Source organism: Cryptotermes secundus, unplaced genomic scaffold (assembly GCF_002891405.2).
Source record: "Cryptotermes secundus unplaced genomic scaffold, Csec_1.0 scaffold1230, whole genome shotgun sequence".
NCBI lineage: Eukaryota > Metazoa > Arthropoda > Insecta > Blattodea > Kalotermitidae > Cryptotermes > Cryptotermes secundus.
In genome coordinates, this window is record NW_019743170.1 from 601,040 (window position 1) to 617,314 (window position 16,275).

The 16,275-nt window shown below is 39.3% G+C and overlaps 1 protein-coding gene across 1 annotated transcript in view; it reads right to left on the bottom strand.

The window, feature by feature from the left end:
• Positions 1-14,424, bottom strand: part of LOC111874016 (mediator of RNA polymerase II transcription subunit 1) — a 32,644-nt gene extending 18,220 nt beyond the window's left edge. Inside the window, exons 1-6 of the mRNA XM_023869127.2 lie at positions 14,217-14,424; positions 13,871-13,998; positions 11,643-11,776; positions 7,571-7,706; positions 5,266-5,509; positions 1,321-1,522 (exon numbers count right to left, since the gene is read on the bottom strand). Of these exons, the coding sequence (XP_023724895.1) occupies positions 1,321-1,522; positions 5,266-5,509; positions 7,571-7,706; positions 11,643-11,776; positions 13,871-13,984 (830 nt within the window). The 5' untranslated portion in view covers positions 13,985-13,998; positions 14,217-14,424. The remainder of the gene's footprint in view (positions 1-1,320; positions 1,523-5,265; positions 5,510-7,570; positions 7,707-11,642; positions 11,777-13,870; positions 13,999-14,216) is intronic.
• Between the last annotated feature and the right edge of the window lie 1,851 nt (positions 14,425-16,275).

Genomic DNA, 16,275 nt, shown 5'->3' on the forward strand with positions numbered 1-16,275 from the left:
ACAGTATGTGCCAAAATGTGCAGTACTGAAACTCGTGCGTCTCAAACTCTGAAGTGCGTTTGTCAATGGGGCATAGCTCCAGCCGCACATATTCCCAGTAGTGAAAAGGAAGTTGTGTTGTGCAGTTGTTGTTGGAAATTTGTCTCTCGACAGAGAAAAAAGTATTCATAGTTGAGTATTATTTCCGCTCAAACAGAAGTGGTCTCCAGACAACTCACTTCCTTGGTTTTGAGCGTCCAGATGTTATCATCTAGAAACCGCTACATAGTAGATGTGTGATGATATGGTGTGCCGTCTCAGCACACGGTATATTAGGGCCCTATTTCATTGATGAGGAAGGCAATGCTCTTACTGTCACCCAAGAACGCTACAGGGACTTGGCGATCGAACAATTTCTACAGGATTTGAGAAGGTTCTTTCGTGCAAGGGACCTTCACATGAATAGACAGCGGTATCAACAGGACATCTTTTCATTTCAGTACTGTATTTTGGCACATACTGTATTACATTCCTCAGCAGCATTAGTAATCATCTACTTGACTGCACACTACATCTCAGAAAATGGTTACATTCACCACCATCTCATGTTCTTCCCTCTGGGTGAGAGACAAACTTCCATGTCCATAATAGGTGAAATTACATTCTTGTATAATCTTCGAGTGTTTAGATAGAAGATAGCTTACCAAATCACAGTGTTTATATAACTGTTTCTAAATTTACAAGCCATAATTCTTGTCCTACAGTTCAAGTCCATGAGGTTATTTAATTGAAAATTAACGTTTTCCCTCTCAAATCCTAAGTTGGTACTCTATTGGCACTCTGTCCAAACTACAACATCCAACCAAGGTCAGACAGTAGGCCGCGCCATAGCTCAGGCAGTTAGTCACTGGCTTCCCATCGTGGTGGCCTAGGTTCGATCCTGGGTCTGGTCAAGTGGGATTTGTGGTTTACAAAGTGGCACTGGGACAGGTTTTCTCTGAGTACTTCGGTTTCCCCTGCCAATCTTCATTCCACCAATTGCTCCACAATCACCCTCACCTGTCATCTGGGGCTGGTACAATAGGCCAGAAGTGGTCACAGTACAAGGGACTTAGTCCCAGCCCACTAGCATTAATAAAAAAAAAAGGTCAGACAGTAATACACACTGTGACAGAACAAAACACTTCTCTTTCAGAATGCACTTTCTTGGATGTATGTAAACTGTTTGTATTCACTTCTCCACAGTGCAATAGTATGAAGTGTTAGCATGCAGTGAGAGAATGGCTACACTGGCAGGTAACTGACAGACAGTGATGCTGGTATTTCTAAGATCATAATCACCTTTTGCCATTTGGACTACGGTTCACTGAGATAAGAGGCGCTGTCTGCAGCTTATGTGCTGCAGATCCTTCCATACACACCATGACACTGTAACCAAGGTTTCGTGAAGTAACTTCCTGTACTGAGAGAGGCAGCGATGAATTTGTTTGCTGGTCCAGAAGATCATATGGAGGTACCAAATATGTCAGCTTCATGGCATGGCCTGTAATGTTCATTGGAAATTTATCTTGAATAAAATACAAATGTTGTTTATAAAATGCAATAGTCCACATATCCCTAAACTGCTGTTCTAACCATCCTCAAGGTGCATCTTAACCAAAATACCAAACTGAGGGATGAATCTTGCAGTAATGACAATGTCATCCCTGTACTTAACATTTACTGCCTGCACACTGTGCAATTGTGTTGGCGCTTGCATGCATGCATCCAACCAGTCCCAGCATGCCTAGCATCTCATTGTTTATTACACACATCCTGTTACTGCCAACTTAATATCCAACTGACAGAGTTATATCTCCTCTGACTGCTGAGTCTTGCCAAAGAACTACCCACTAGAAACTCTAAGGCTGGTGGTAGGTAAATGTTGCACAAAAAAATTCACAACACTTCCACAGATTACTTTCAAATGACCACAGATGAGGGTACATTTGGGATATTCATATTAGTTTGCATTGCATTAGAACTAGAACAAAAAACTAAAATGTATAACAAAAGTAAACCTTTATTAAAATGACTTAATTGGTCTCATAATAACACAAAATTAAAGTAAAAGAAAAAAATATTTTACTACTAATACAGATTTAAAAATCTATGCAAACGTATATTTTACTTTATATAACCGTTCTTTTCATCAAGGCCTCACAGCTCATCTGGCATGTGCACGACACACTGGTTGAGAACCACTGCTCCAGACTATTATTATTATTGTGACAATCTAACCGTTGCTGGGCAACGGGAGGTGGAACAAGTTACCACAAAGACAGACCCTTGATAAATGGTAGGTTGTCAAGTTACGCAACAGTAAGGAAAGCAGTGTTTCTCTGTGCCGTGCCAAGCAGAGCTGAAGTAAGCTGAGCCGAGCCAAACTGCGCTGGTTGCTATGCAGCAATAAACAACTCTCGGCAGCGTTCCCCACCAGTGCCAGTAAACGTGACATTTACGCAACAGTGAAGTGAGGTGGGTATTCCGCTGTCTGACTGAGGGTTCATACGGGAGACTGGAACATGTAAGGAGTGAGTTGAAAAGTAGCAACCGCCAAAGCCAGTTAGTATTCGGAGCCGTCGGTGCAGTCTAGCAGTCGCAGAGTTCAGTTGTAGCGAGTGAATTGTGAATGTAAAGAAGACGTCATACATCAGATGAAGTATAGTAGTCGTGGAAGAACCGGGCGCGTGATTAGAAGACTTTATGTGTGATACTCGGTAATAGTTTGTGATAACTGGGAAGTTACTGGGAGTGTGTAATTCAGCGACACTTGTATAGCTCCCGCATTATAGATACGTGAAGACTACTGAAGAGATTATTGTGTAGGGTTTGTAAATTGTCTAAACCCACAACAGTGTTATAATCAATTGTAATTACAACTTGTAGGTTGTTAAACAAACCAACTAACAATCTGAACAGCGTCTTCAGCGGCAAAACACGTTACATTATGCTTATCATACCAAGTTATAATTCGAGCTAGAAATGGGAACTCTCAGATTTTCCTGTGAATTTTCAACTGGCATTCCACTAGTATTTACAAGGGTTGGATAAAAAGTAGTGGCAACACTGCTGTAACATGAAAGGTGTGCGTCAGGTGGCACTAGCGCCATCTGTAGCTGATAGCAGAAGTTCAGTTGAAGTAGTGCAGTGAATGGCTCTGGTTGTGTTTCATTGAGTTCATTGAGCATCGTCTTGAAGTGCAGGAGCCCAGTTCAGGCACCCTAAGAACATGTTTACGAAACAAGAACAATGCTCCTGGGTAAAAATTGAAGTTGCACGAGGTCGTAGTGCACAAAACTATTATCAGGGACTGTGAGAAGCATGTGGTGATGCTGCTTTGCCATATCGCACAGTGGTACAATGGGTGAAATTGTTCCGTGAAGGGAGGGATGCCATTCAGGACAGCCGTCGTTCAGGACGACCCTACGTTGACAACCACACAATTCAGCTTCTTGCTTCTTTGCTGGATGTTGATTGTCGATGGGCTGTGCGGGAGTTAGCTGCTGAGATAGGCGTATGTCACAAACTGTGCTCCACATTCTGCATGATATTCTTGGATACCGCAAGATTGCAGCACGTTGGGTACTCCATTCAATGTCTGAGGTGCAACAATGGCAACGTTATGCAACTGCACAGGACTTGTTGGACCGGCACCAGAGGGAAGGTGATGACTTCCTTGGAAGGATCGTCACTTGGGCTCACTCATAAAAAACCTCACTTGAAGCGATAATCAAATGAATGGAAACATCCTGGCTCTCCTTGTCTAAAGAAAGTGCGCCCTACACAGAGTAATGTGAAGGCGATGTTCATTGCGGCATATGACCCTGATGGAGTGATACTGCACCACACAGACAGACAGTAAACGCTGCCTACTACTGCAATTTCCTGTGTAATCATCTTGTCCAGCACTCAGGAGAAAGCGACGGCACTTGTTGGCAATGAACCCCATCATCCTTCATGACAATGCAAGGGCTCATGCTGCTGACGCTGTCAAGGATCTCCTTCACCACTGGCGATGGGAGATACTGTAACATTCGCCATACTCACCGGATATGAGTCCATGCGATTATGATCTCTTTACCAAAATGAAAGAACCACTGCGAGGGACATGTTACAATACAAGAGAGGAGATTATTCGTGCTGTAGGGCAGTCACCTCTGGACATCAACAGAATTGGACGCACTGATGGTGTATGATGCCTTCCACAAATTTGGCAGAAGGTGGTACACATGGGGGGAAATTATATTGAAGGAATGTAAGTGTGTTTACCTCAGGTAATAAAGCCATTTCAGAACTATAGAGGTGTTGCCACTACTTTTTATCCAACCCTTATATAATTAGAAAACATTCTCATAAGCGCACAGTTACCAAAACGTTTATATTTTGTTATTAACACACTATTGACTAATATCTGCAAGAAGAAGTCAGCCATTCTGTTCAAACATCTCACGTCTCTGCAATAACTTGAAATTAACACTTAAAATGTCCTATTATTCTATCTTGTCATAAACAGAAGACAGTCTCACATGCTCTTTGACCAAAATGTGTTTTACATCCGAGTATAATGACTAAGGTGAAGACTGAACAACTGGAGGACTGGGGTTCAATTCATGACAAGAGTTAAGAGTTTTCTCTTCTCCATAGCATACAGACTGGCTCTGTGGCCTGCCCATCCTTCTATCTGGTGAGTACTGTGGACTCTTCCTCTGGAAGTAAAGTGGTCAGGGTATGAAGGTAACCACTCACCTCTATCTAATGTTGAGGTTAACCTTTTCAATACCATGTACCAACCAGACTGGTTTTGGATACTCGTACTAGAACTACCACAGCCAATTAGATGAGCTCACTGTTAACCAATTAGTACAGCATTTCCATCAATAAACAGCATCAAATGTAACGTGATGTGCAAGGAAGGAATGAGCTTCCACATGGCCTATACCTGCTGTTGTTTAACGGTTGTAAGAGGATGCATTATGGGTTCTTTTGTGCATTTACCTCCATACAGCATGGATATTTCTTGTAGGCAGTCCTATGTCAGGACATAGTGGTATAAGGGTTAGGAGTCTGTGGAGCTATATCTCTGATCCTCCATACAGCTTTATGGCGAAGGTGTTTAATTTAGCATAGGGATGACTTTACCAAAGAAGATCTAAATACAGGCCAACACAGTTAACAGCAGGGACTTTCTGCCATTTGGGTACAGTCACAAGGGCATGCAAGGCTCTATTTAAGGAAGCGTCATACCTCCACGCCTCTTTTCCAAAATTCCAACAGGTGACTTGTGAACCAAATTGAATGGTTCCTTGATGAAAGCCTGGAATGTGGCAAGCGTTGCTAAATCTGCCTCAAGGCTCTGCAATGCACTGAATGCCTTGCACTTTACTTTCTTTTCAGCATTTAATTGATAGATGGATGCCAGACCTTCTAACTGTGCCGTGAAGTCGGCGAAATCTCCATTTGATAAGCATGACACCAGCTCTTCACAGCTCTGTAGAAGAGAATAGAGAGTAAGTAAACTTACACCACAATTCCATATTTATTCACTGACACACATTTACCAACATTTGGAGGAATGCTGGTACTCTCGTAACTGTGCTGGCTTGCACAACTTACTCTTTGACCCCGAAGATGGAGTTAACACATTTCTTTGAAATTCCACTGGACTCCTAAAAGGCTATATAGCATCACATCCCAGAAGATGGAATTCTTCAAGAAATTACTATATTTATCCTGAAGAACAGTGGTTCATATATGTATCACCTGCCTTAACATTATGAACTCTGCAAAATTTGCACACAGAATGTGATTCTGGGTTTCACATGATTCTCACAGCAACAGTAAGTATTTCTCTAAGCAGGATTGCTTAACTAGTGCTTGTAATGGAGATGTAGTGTTTTCTGAGAGGTCAAAACTGAATTTTTAAACATTATTTAGATGTATTTCATGCCTCAAAAGTGTCAATTAAAATATACTTCAAGATGAAAAACTGTCCAATAAATTGTGAAAACAAATTTTAAGGTATCTTTGGCAACTGGTGTAATTAAACATCACACGGCGAGAAATCTTAAATGGAGATAATTAAACTCTGAAATCACTGGCTTTGCATAACTGAAACTGAACACTGTACGAGGGAAAGTCTTAAATATAGAAATATTATACAGGGGTTCCAGTGCACATCTATTGTTTCACACAAAATCACCAGATGCATTTATAATCTTAACCTACATAAAACTTCTAGATTCAGTGTTTGATCTATTACTGTTTCACAAAGTTGCTGTATTATTTCAAAGGTGTAGGTAAGTCACCTCAACAAATGCTTCACATTCTTCATCACAAAAAACTTCAGATCTCACTTGAAATATTAGCATTTATACTTTCATTTCAGAAATTTGTACAGCTGCCACAATGACATAATGCTTATATACAGTTTAAAGAAATCTGATCAATTTATGCAAAAGTTATTTAGGAAGGCAAAAATACATGGATAAACTCCGTGGCTTTAGTCCAAAAGCGAACTATACCGACCGAGCGACCGTCACTTGATGGTGAGGTTAGTGCCAACTTTAGCAGACAGAGGGTGTTGCGTGGTCAGCATAATGAATCCCCACGGCCATTAATTTTGGTTTTCTAGACTGGAGAAGATACATGGATACTGTATGAAATTAAAATCTAGCAGAAGTTTCCATTTTTGGGGATATGGCTGTTTTCTTTATCAGCATGCGTTAGCATATTTGGTTGAGGCATTATGATACAAGCCAGAAGGTCGCGAGTTCAATTCCCAATGGGGCCACTAAAGTTCCAGTCACACCATGGCCCTGGTGTCGACTCAGCCTCTAACAGATGTGAATCTTCCTGAGAGTAAAGGGTGGCCAGCCACTGCATAAGGCTGACCTCACCACCATTTGTGAGCTGACTGTCTAGGAAAGCCTCGACATCTCGCAACCCTATGAGCCTCCACTGCCTTTTACAGGGATAGCTTTACTTCTATATCACAGAGCATAGCAGCTGAAACTTTAATGAAGGAATAACATTCAAATGCTGTACTGATTCTCAATCAATGTCTGGTCATTACAGATTTAATTCCTTACAAAAATTGCAAAACAATGAAACAGTTCCCTACCTTTGGCACTGGGACTTCACTAAATAATCTGTTGCCATATATCATACCTAGTGCTTTAATCAGTAACACATGACAATACAATTAACTAATTAATTAATACAACACACTATCTTAATAGAGATTTCTGAAATTCATCCACAAGGAAATCTTTAAGACTACGCAGTAAATTTCATGTAAGCATACGTCATATATGAACTACCCTCTGTCCCAAAAACATAATGATGATCAGATCACATTTTTTGTAAAATGTATTTCACCAGAAAATTCAAACACACAAATCAAAAGAAATTAAAGTTTACTGGTGTAATAAATGAGGTTCTTTTATCACAATATCTAAGCAGAGAGGTTAAAAGATGGAGGCAATATATTCCATGTCACACACCAGAACACAGCCATAAGAAATTCAAATGTCATATCATACACACTTACTTGCTGTTCAACTTTACCCTCATGGTGAATTCTGACGTCTTTGACTCCTCCTGTTGACTCTAACATCACCTCCAGATAGAACATATCTGATGATATAAACCAATCAAGTGGTGATCCACCAGGTGAAAATTTTAACCTATAAAATGAATACTTATATCACAAATTTCAGTATTACCACAATTCCAGTCAGCTTAGATTTTTCCTGTTGTGGCATAATGATCTGCAACAGGTGTCTCAACCTGTATCATTTGACGTTCCCCTTAGTCTCAGAGTTAAACTTCACACGCCCCTTTTCAGTGGTGACACAATTTTTATCTCACACTCTGGGTTACTGTGCACAGTAAACACAAGAACATATATGGACAGATTAAATATTCCTATTTCCTGAAAGCATAACATTACAGCGAGAACAGCAGACACATCAAAAATGTATTCTGAAGTAGCGGGGAGGGGACAAGTTCCAGCTTCCAAACACCCATCAATCTTTCCACTTTTGACATCCCTGTGTAATGGTAAGCTAATTAGTCATGAATTAATATGATTATTTTCTTTCCTTGAGGGTTATTTAACAATGCTTTCAATTCCTCAACTGCACATGTCAATGGATGGAGACATGAATGACAAAATGAAAAGGATTTTGAAGGATAAGGTTGCAATCTAACTGAGGTACTATCGCAGCAAAGGCCTGGCATGACTGAGTAAAACTACAATATTGTTCAGACAGGATAGCTGGTATCCCTGTTGAGATTCAAACCAAGCACATCCCAAGTATGAGTCTAAAGTGGTACCACTATGCCACCCCACTTAATAATACATTCTGATGCAGGAAGTTTGAAGATGATAAAAAAATACACCACAGTAGTAGAAATAGGTTCAACCAGAAAGGAATAAAATGAAATAAAAATGAAAATTTAGAGGTTAATTTTTCTTCCAGTTTTTGCTATTCTGTACCATGCACACAAAACAAAGAATATCAAATGGGTAACCAGAAATCTTATCTTCCATCTGACATATATGTGATGATTGTTGTCTTCTGGAATGTGTCATCGTGTTGTCTGGTATGAAATTGTCAATACTTAGGGGGAAAATGGTGTCACAGCCCTGGATACAAATATTACAAGACATATACATATAACATCTGTGAGCCATATGTGCATTTGCATACCCTCACACACAGTGTGATCATTTGTAAATTTAAACATAATTATTTAAACAAATCTGAAAATTAAGTTTAGTGTATGGACTGTCTTTTATATTGTGCAGGCATGAAAAGCGGTGGGTGAACCCCACTCATATCTCTTGACACACTTTTATTATACAAGGTTATCAACTCCGTCCAGTGTGATTGATAAATGCTTTTCTTTCTCGCCTTCTTAATCTTTCATCCTTGACATGTTTCGGTCTGAGAGACCATCTTCAGAAGGATATATCAATACAGGCGGAAACTACTATTACAATGTGATTGGTCAGTATCAATACATACGTACAATATCATTACAATTCCATGAATATAAAATCTGACCCTTTAACAACTACAGTGATGTGCATGAATATATTAAAATATTTATAAAACATTATAATTAGTTTATTTACGAGTGTGGTGTAAAAGGACTTTGTTAAAATTTAGAACCAGTTTGGTTCATGTACATTATACCGCCTCTCTTCAAAGGAAGGTGAGTGTCTACCACATCATGGTTCCATTGTTTGACAAATAGGACACTTTAGTGTCGTCCTGTTGTTCGGACCATGCCGTGGTGATATTTGTCAAACAAAGGAATGATGATATGGTAGACATTCAACTTCCTTTAAAGAGAGGCAGTATAAGGTACATGACCCAAATTGGTTTTAAACTTTAACAAAGTCCTTTTACACCACACTCGTAAATAAACTAATTATAATGTTTTATAAATATTTTAATATATTCATGCACATCACTGTAGTTGTTAAAGGGTCAGATTTTATATTCATGGAATTGTAATGATATTGTATGTATGTAATGATATTGACGAACCGCACTGTAACAGTAGTTTCTGCTTGTATTGATATATTCTTCTGAAAATGGTCTCTCAGACCGAAACATGTCAAGGATGAAAGATTAAAAAGGAGAGAAAAAAAATCATTTATCGATCACACTGGAAGGAGTTGATAACCTTTTGTAATATTGCTAGTGTGACAGACCAGGATGAACCAAATCAAACTCTTGAGACACAAACTTTACTGTACTTGACCTATGCAACATTATTTCAGTTATGTTATTCCATGTCCAAATGCCAAATGTGATATATACAGGAACAAGTGTTCATGTCTGTGTGAAAAAAATCTGCAATGAAATTAAGTACATGATTACAGCATGAATTTCAGAAGGTTACAGTTCCACCTAAAGAAACTAACTGTAGAACTGTAAATGAATTAAGACAAAGACAGGATCATTACTGGGAAAAATAAAGTAAATCATGATGCTGAGTGCTCAATAAAGATAAACTGGATCAAATCTGCACTGGGCTTGAACACACATCTCAAAACCCCTTTTGGATAGTGTAGAGGAAACCAGAGTTTCAAAATTTTCAGGACAGTCATAAAAACTCTTGATACTGAATGACTAAATCTTTCTTGGAAGTGTCACAAACAGGTGTAACGGAGACACCAGCTCTGCTAGTCAGTGAGCACAATTTGACAGGAGCATCCAAGCCTGTGGAGTTGAATGATTGGTAACTGACTGCAGAAAGCTCGAAATGGCCGCACTGTAAGTTAATCATATAAAACACATACAAACAAACTCCGTGATTTTAGTCCGCAAGCGAACTATACCGACCGAGCGACCACCACTTGTCGGCGAAGTGAGTGCCAACTTTAGCAGATAGAGGGTGTCGTGTGGTCAGCACAACAAATCCCCATGGCCATTAATTTCGGTTTTCTAGACTGGAGTTGCTATTTCCTCGAAATAGCTCCTCAATTATCATCACAAGGCTAAGTGGACCCCGTTCCAGGCCCACTAATTCTCAGAAAAAATCTGGTAGTGCCGGGATAACGATGAAAAAAACATCACTTGCAGTAACAGCAGTCTTGGGGCCGCGCCATAGCTCAACTGGTTAGTCGCTGGCTTCCCACAGCAGTGGCCCAGGTTCGATCCCGTGTCTGGTCAAGTGGGATTTGTGGTGGACAAGGTTGCACTGGGGCAGGTTTTCTCCGAGTTCTTCAGTTTCCCCTGCCAATTTTCATTCCATCAATTGCTCCACTATCACCCTCACCTATCATCTGGGGCTGGTACAATAGGCCAGAAGTGGCCACAGTACAAGGGACTTAGTCCCACCCCACTAGCAATAATAAAAAAAAACAGCAGTCTTTCTGTCTTTCTTTGTGTCAGTGTCTAAACTGTTCAGAGGAGCTGCAGTATATGTGCATTTAACTTATGTGAATTCAACCATATATGCTCAACAAAAAGAAAAAAAAAATAGAAAAATACAAATTTAAAAAGTGCAGGCAATTCCACATGATGTGCCACTCAGTGAACATTAGCCTGGAGTCAGCACAAACCCTCAGTCATCCTCAGTTCCCAGGGGACTAATCATCAGAATATCCAGGATGAACGGTGAGCATTTAAGTTTACTGTTTTCCGTATTTATTCTTTCAGTCTCCCATCTCTCTCTATTTCTCACATAACTAAAAATTAAATTACATGTTATGTGTATATGTACTCTTTATTAGATACATACATATTACAGGGCATATACAAAACCATGCATAATTTAAGGGACTTTCAAGGGTAACTCTCGACTATATGCGATTTTGGGTTTACACACCATCTTTAGAACATAACTCCAACATAAGAAGTGACTCCACCACATGGCAGAATAACTGAAGAATGATTAACTAGTAAGGATTTGGTAGGAAGGGGTTGCCACCTGAGGTACAGGCATTTGCCTGGAGGGACTGAGAAAAACCACATAAAAACTCAGTCAGGACAGCTGGTAACTTGGCTGAGATTCGAATCCAGCATATCCTGAATACTGTTACAGCTATGCCAACCTGCTTGGTGACGGCAGTGTTGAAATAAAAGTGAGTGGCAACATACCCCAGCTGCCTTGTAACACTTTCAAGACGCTCCACCATCCCTTGCAATGACGTGACCTTGATTGAATGCTGTAAGATGTCTAAACATTTCTGCAGTTGATTTTTCTCCACACTGTCCACTGGATAGCGTTTATCCTGTAGTGCAAAACAAAATAATTAAGACAACATTCAGACATATACCATAATTGATACATGAGTAAACACACAATTCTGAAACAATTTCAAGATTTATTATGAATATAATATATTAATTAGTTATCTGAATATTTAATTATAAACAAAAAGAGAAAGTTCCTCTTCCACCTGAACACACCATGCCATGAAGGTATATTGGGGACACTGAAGTAAAGACTCCACCCATTCTAGATCTTTGCACTTAACGAAAGCAAGTGGTTAAGTTTCATGCTCCAGCCACTTAACCCCCCTCCCTCTGGAGCATACTGCAAAACAGGGTGGCCGAGCCCAAGACATATTCTGCATGTGGCCAATAAGAGAAAACTTTCAACATTCCTAACAGTAAGATTACGGTCTTCTGGGATGGGTACCAACATACCAAACCTCAGTCAACTCCCAATCAGTGTTCCTTGATTTAAGGTTCTTCCCCATTTTGTGTTCAATTTCAGTGATCCAGTCTCAATAAACTCAGCATTAAATCACCTCCATTTAAGATTTTCTTGTTTAGTGTCCAAACTCACTGGTTCCCATAGAAACCTTAAATGGGGGTTTCAATATACATGGTGCTGCATCTGAAAAGACTGGAATCTTGATACTCACTCCTGTGAGAACATCATGTCCCACGTCCTTCCACCATTTGGCTCCTAGTACTGAACAAGTAAATGGCTTTTTGGCTTTACATTTCATTCCTGTACCAAATGAGGCATGGTGATTTTTACATTTTATATCAAAAACCATCAACTGATTGATAATTTTAACTAGTTATTTACATTTATTAATCAATTAACCAGTTAAGAGAAATACTTTTGAAAATCACAGTTATCCCTTGATTTACAAAAGTAATTTGTTCCATGCGAACTGTCTGCAAGATGCAAATTCATAAATCGAAAATGGAATTCCCATCACTTTACACACTGTTTGAAGGGCTATGCTGAATTATCCATGGAAAACTTGGAGAAGGACAACAGAAGAGGAAATAACAGAGATGGGAAGGACCTGGAGAGAGGTTAAGGCATTGGCAAACCAGACGAAAAGATGGAGAAGCCTCACAGGAGCCCTATGTTTCACTAGGAACTAAAGGAATTAAGCTAAGCTAATCAGGAATAATTTGGGTGGGGAAGAGGGTCAGCCAAATTAAGTGATAATCTGGAGCAGTGAAGCAAAAGGTAGCCCTAAAAGACAAAAAAATTTAGAATATAAATAAATGGAAAATTTTATGATATAAGTAGTGCTCGTGAAACTAAACAACAAAATATCACAGTACGGCCTTTATTTAGAAACTATAAAAAGACAATACATTTATTCGATATGAGACTCAGAAATTTTACTTGTTTTTGAATGTAATAATGCAGGTTTGAGGAAACTATTGAAGTTTTGCCTGAACAGACAAATGACTCGTCTGTCTTCTTAAATGCCATGTGTCTTCTAAAGTACATACTCACCTTTATCCAGATTAACTGTAACCGGATTACCGAAGGTTTAGAGTACTACAGCGACACACAGCCAAACACAACATCAATGAATAATCCTTAAATCCATGCTGTGGGTGGGTTATTTTACAATGTTGTCAGCAGTGAGACTATGTAGCACTGAATGGAGTGAATGTTAGGATAACAGATGAACCAGAAAAAATTTCTGGGTTGGAGGGGTTGTTTTACCATGCTTACAGTAGTAACATAGAGCCAGGATAGCATGGTCGGTATAGCAACTGGCTATGAGCTGGATGACCAAGGGGTCTGAGTTCAAGTCCTGGTGGGCTCAAGAATTTTATCTTCTCCATTTCATCCAGAGCAGCAATTTACCTAGATGGACTGAGGAAAACCATACAAAATTTAGTCATCATAACTGCTCTCCAGACCAAATTTTCAACCCAGGACCTCCCAAATACAGAGTGGCAGTGCTCTCCAATTTACTGTGATGTTCAGTAGTTGCAATGCTGAATTTCTCATATTCATAAAAAAAAATTGCCTTAACATATCTCATACTTCATGTAACCTCCAAGTCAGACATAACCAGGATGTTGTGAAATAAAGCAATACAGAAGCAGATACTTGCCAGTAATGACATCCTCAACGCTTTTGCACTTTCTACAAATGACTTGAACTGTCCAGCTTTTGACCGAAGTTTCTCCATCAGCAACTCAAGCTGCCACTCCTTTGCTTTATCCATGTTTTATGCACTACCTAAATTAGGAAACGACACACATCTGATTACTCAACTGAACAAGAAAAGATTTACTGTCACATATAATTCGTGATTATTATAGAAATTGTTTTACACGGAAGCATAACAATTCCGTTTTATTGCCAAACTGAGAGCACTGAATGTATATATTGCAGAAGTATTGACAGATGAATGCTAATTTATAAATACTACCTTAAGTTGTAAAATTGAAACTTACAAATTTATAGGTTAAGTTTATAGTGTTCGAGCTTTATGGAAGGCTACACTAATCCTGTATAATTTGAACAACCTTATCAAGCCGATCATTCTATTTTACTGCGTGATTTTTGACTTGCAAATCTTTCTAACTGGCCTGCAAATGAATACATAGATGCCACGTCTAATAACTCAATCATAAGTCAAGTAACAAAACTACAGAACGGAAGCATCCGTCGCACCGGAACATATGTAATCATTTGTTGCTCTAATCACAAAATATGCTACCCAATAGGATTCTTCTGGAATATAATTCAAATAATTGTACAAAAGTAATAAATTATAAGATATGCAGAATGATAGAATAGTTTATGCTATAAATAATTGGGAATGATTAACTATGAAGTTGACTATGTTAGTTGTACAGTTAATCAGAATGTTTGGAAACAAATTCACGTGAATAACATTACTTTTGCATTACATTACCCGTATGACGCTGAGCTAAAATAACGCATAACAAACCGGCGAAAAAATCGAGCAAACATACTACAAACAGTATCTCTCTTCTAACAATTTGTAGTTGTAAGATTCACTACCATGTTATGATCAGAGTGACCAACTGAATACTACCGTAACTATTTCCCGCCTACAGTCATTCATTCATTCTCCCATTGTATATTCCATAAAACCATATACATAGATATAGAACCAGTCATATAGTTAATGTACATTAACATTTCATTAACATGTACGTAGTTCACTGCAAATAATTTGCGAGATTTCTTTTTGCAGCAGATATCCTATGATACGAAGGCGATCTAGTGTTTGCAGTGCTATATGGAACAGTCGTTCTTTTGTGAATGTGGAATGCGACCCTATTTAGTTAGTAAGTGGGTACCAAATTACAAGGCGATCCAGGATGACGGTAATCTGAGGTCACCACAGCCAAAGCCACAAAAGCGCTCAAATGTCACAAATTGTTCTATTATGTATGCGTAATAATTATTTCAGTAGTTCTATTACTTTCCCATAAACTGTACTCTCAATGCAATTGTTGACATGGGCTGGTACAGTCGCACACGCAAAACAAACAGCACGAGTGAACTGGCCAAACAAGCATGTGCTGTGGGTATAAGTGAACAGCTGTTTGAATGCAATTGGTTAAGGTGAGCAAATAACAGAGGGGAAGTAATTTGCTTTCACCAAGATGCACATATGAGATATCTGGGAAAGGGAATAGCCCAGCTGTCTCATGAGCGACCAAGACATTATTGCCGTCGTAGCTATCATCCCAATGAAAATGCTGTGCCAAACGAGAAAAAAACAAAAGCAATGGTGGTGGCAAGGAGCAGTATTAACAGATTTACGGCTGGAGGACCAAGGAAGTTTGCAAGTTGTCACAAGAATGTGACTTGGAAAAATTGGCAACAATTATAGGTCCCCAAATAGCTAAAAGGCCGGTCACGGTAGCCGAGGGGTCTAAGGCATGCACTGTCTTCGCTTGCTCGGAAGCCGGGATCGTGGGTTCGAATCCCGCTCAGGGCGTGGATGTTTGTGTGCGTTTTTCTGTGTTTGTCTACAGGTAGAGGCCTTTCGACGAGCTGATCACTCGCCCAAGGAGTCCTACCATATGTGTAAGATCGAGAAAAACCGAAGTGAACGAGTTCATGGAGGTAGGCCTAGGCCCACTGGGGCTGTAGTGCCAAGGAAAAAAAAATAGCTAAAAGAGAGACAAACTTCAGAGAAACGATTTTTATTAATCAGAGATTGGATGTGACTGCGCATTTTAGCAACTGGTGACTCCTACCCAAGTTTAACATATCATTTCAAATTTTCCATGTAGTTCATATCAAAGATAGTACCAGAAGTATCTGAAGCTGTAATAAAGGGATTACAAGGATATAATGAGGTATGAAACGGTGATATGTAATTGTGGAAGACGTTTAAATATGAAATGAAAATGCGTACATTGTGGAGAGTCAAACGGTTGATTTAAGTTGTAATTAAGAATCCTCTTCTGTTCATGATGGTGTGGAGGGTACGTGAGACACTTGATTCATTGGACATAGTTACCCCTGTAA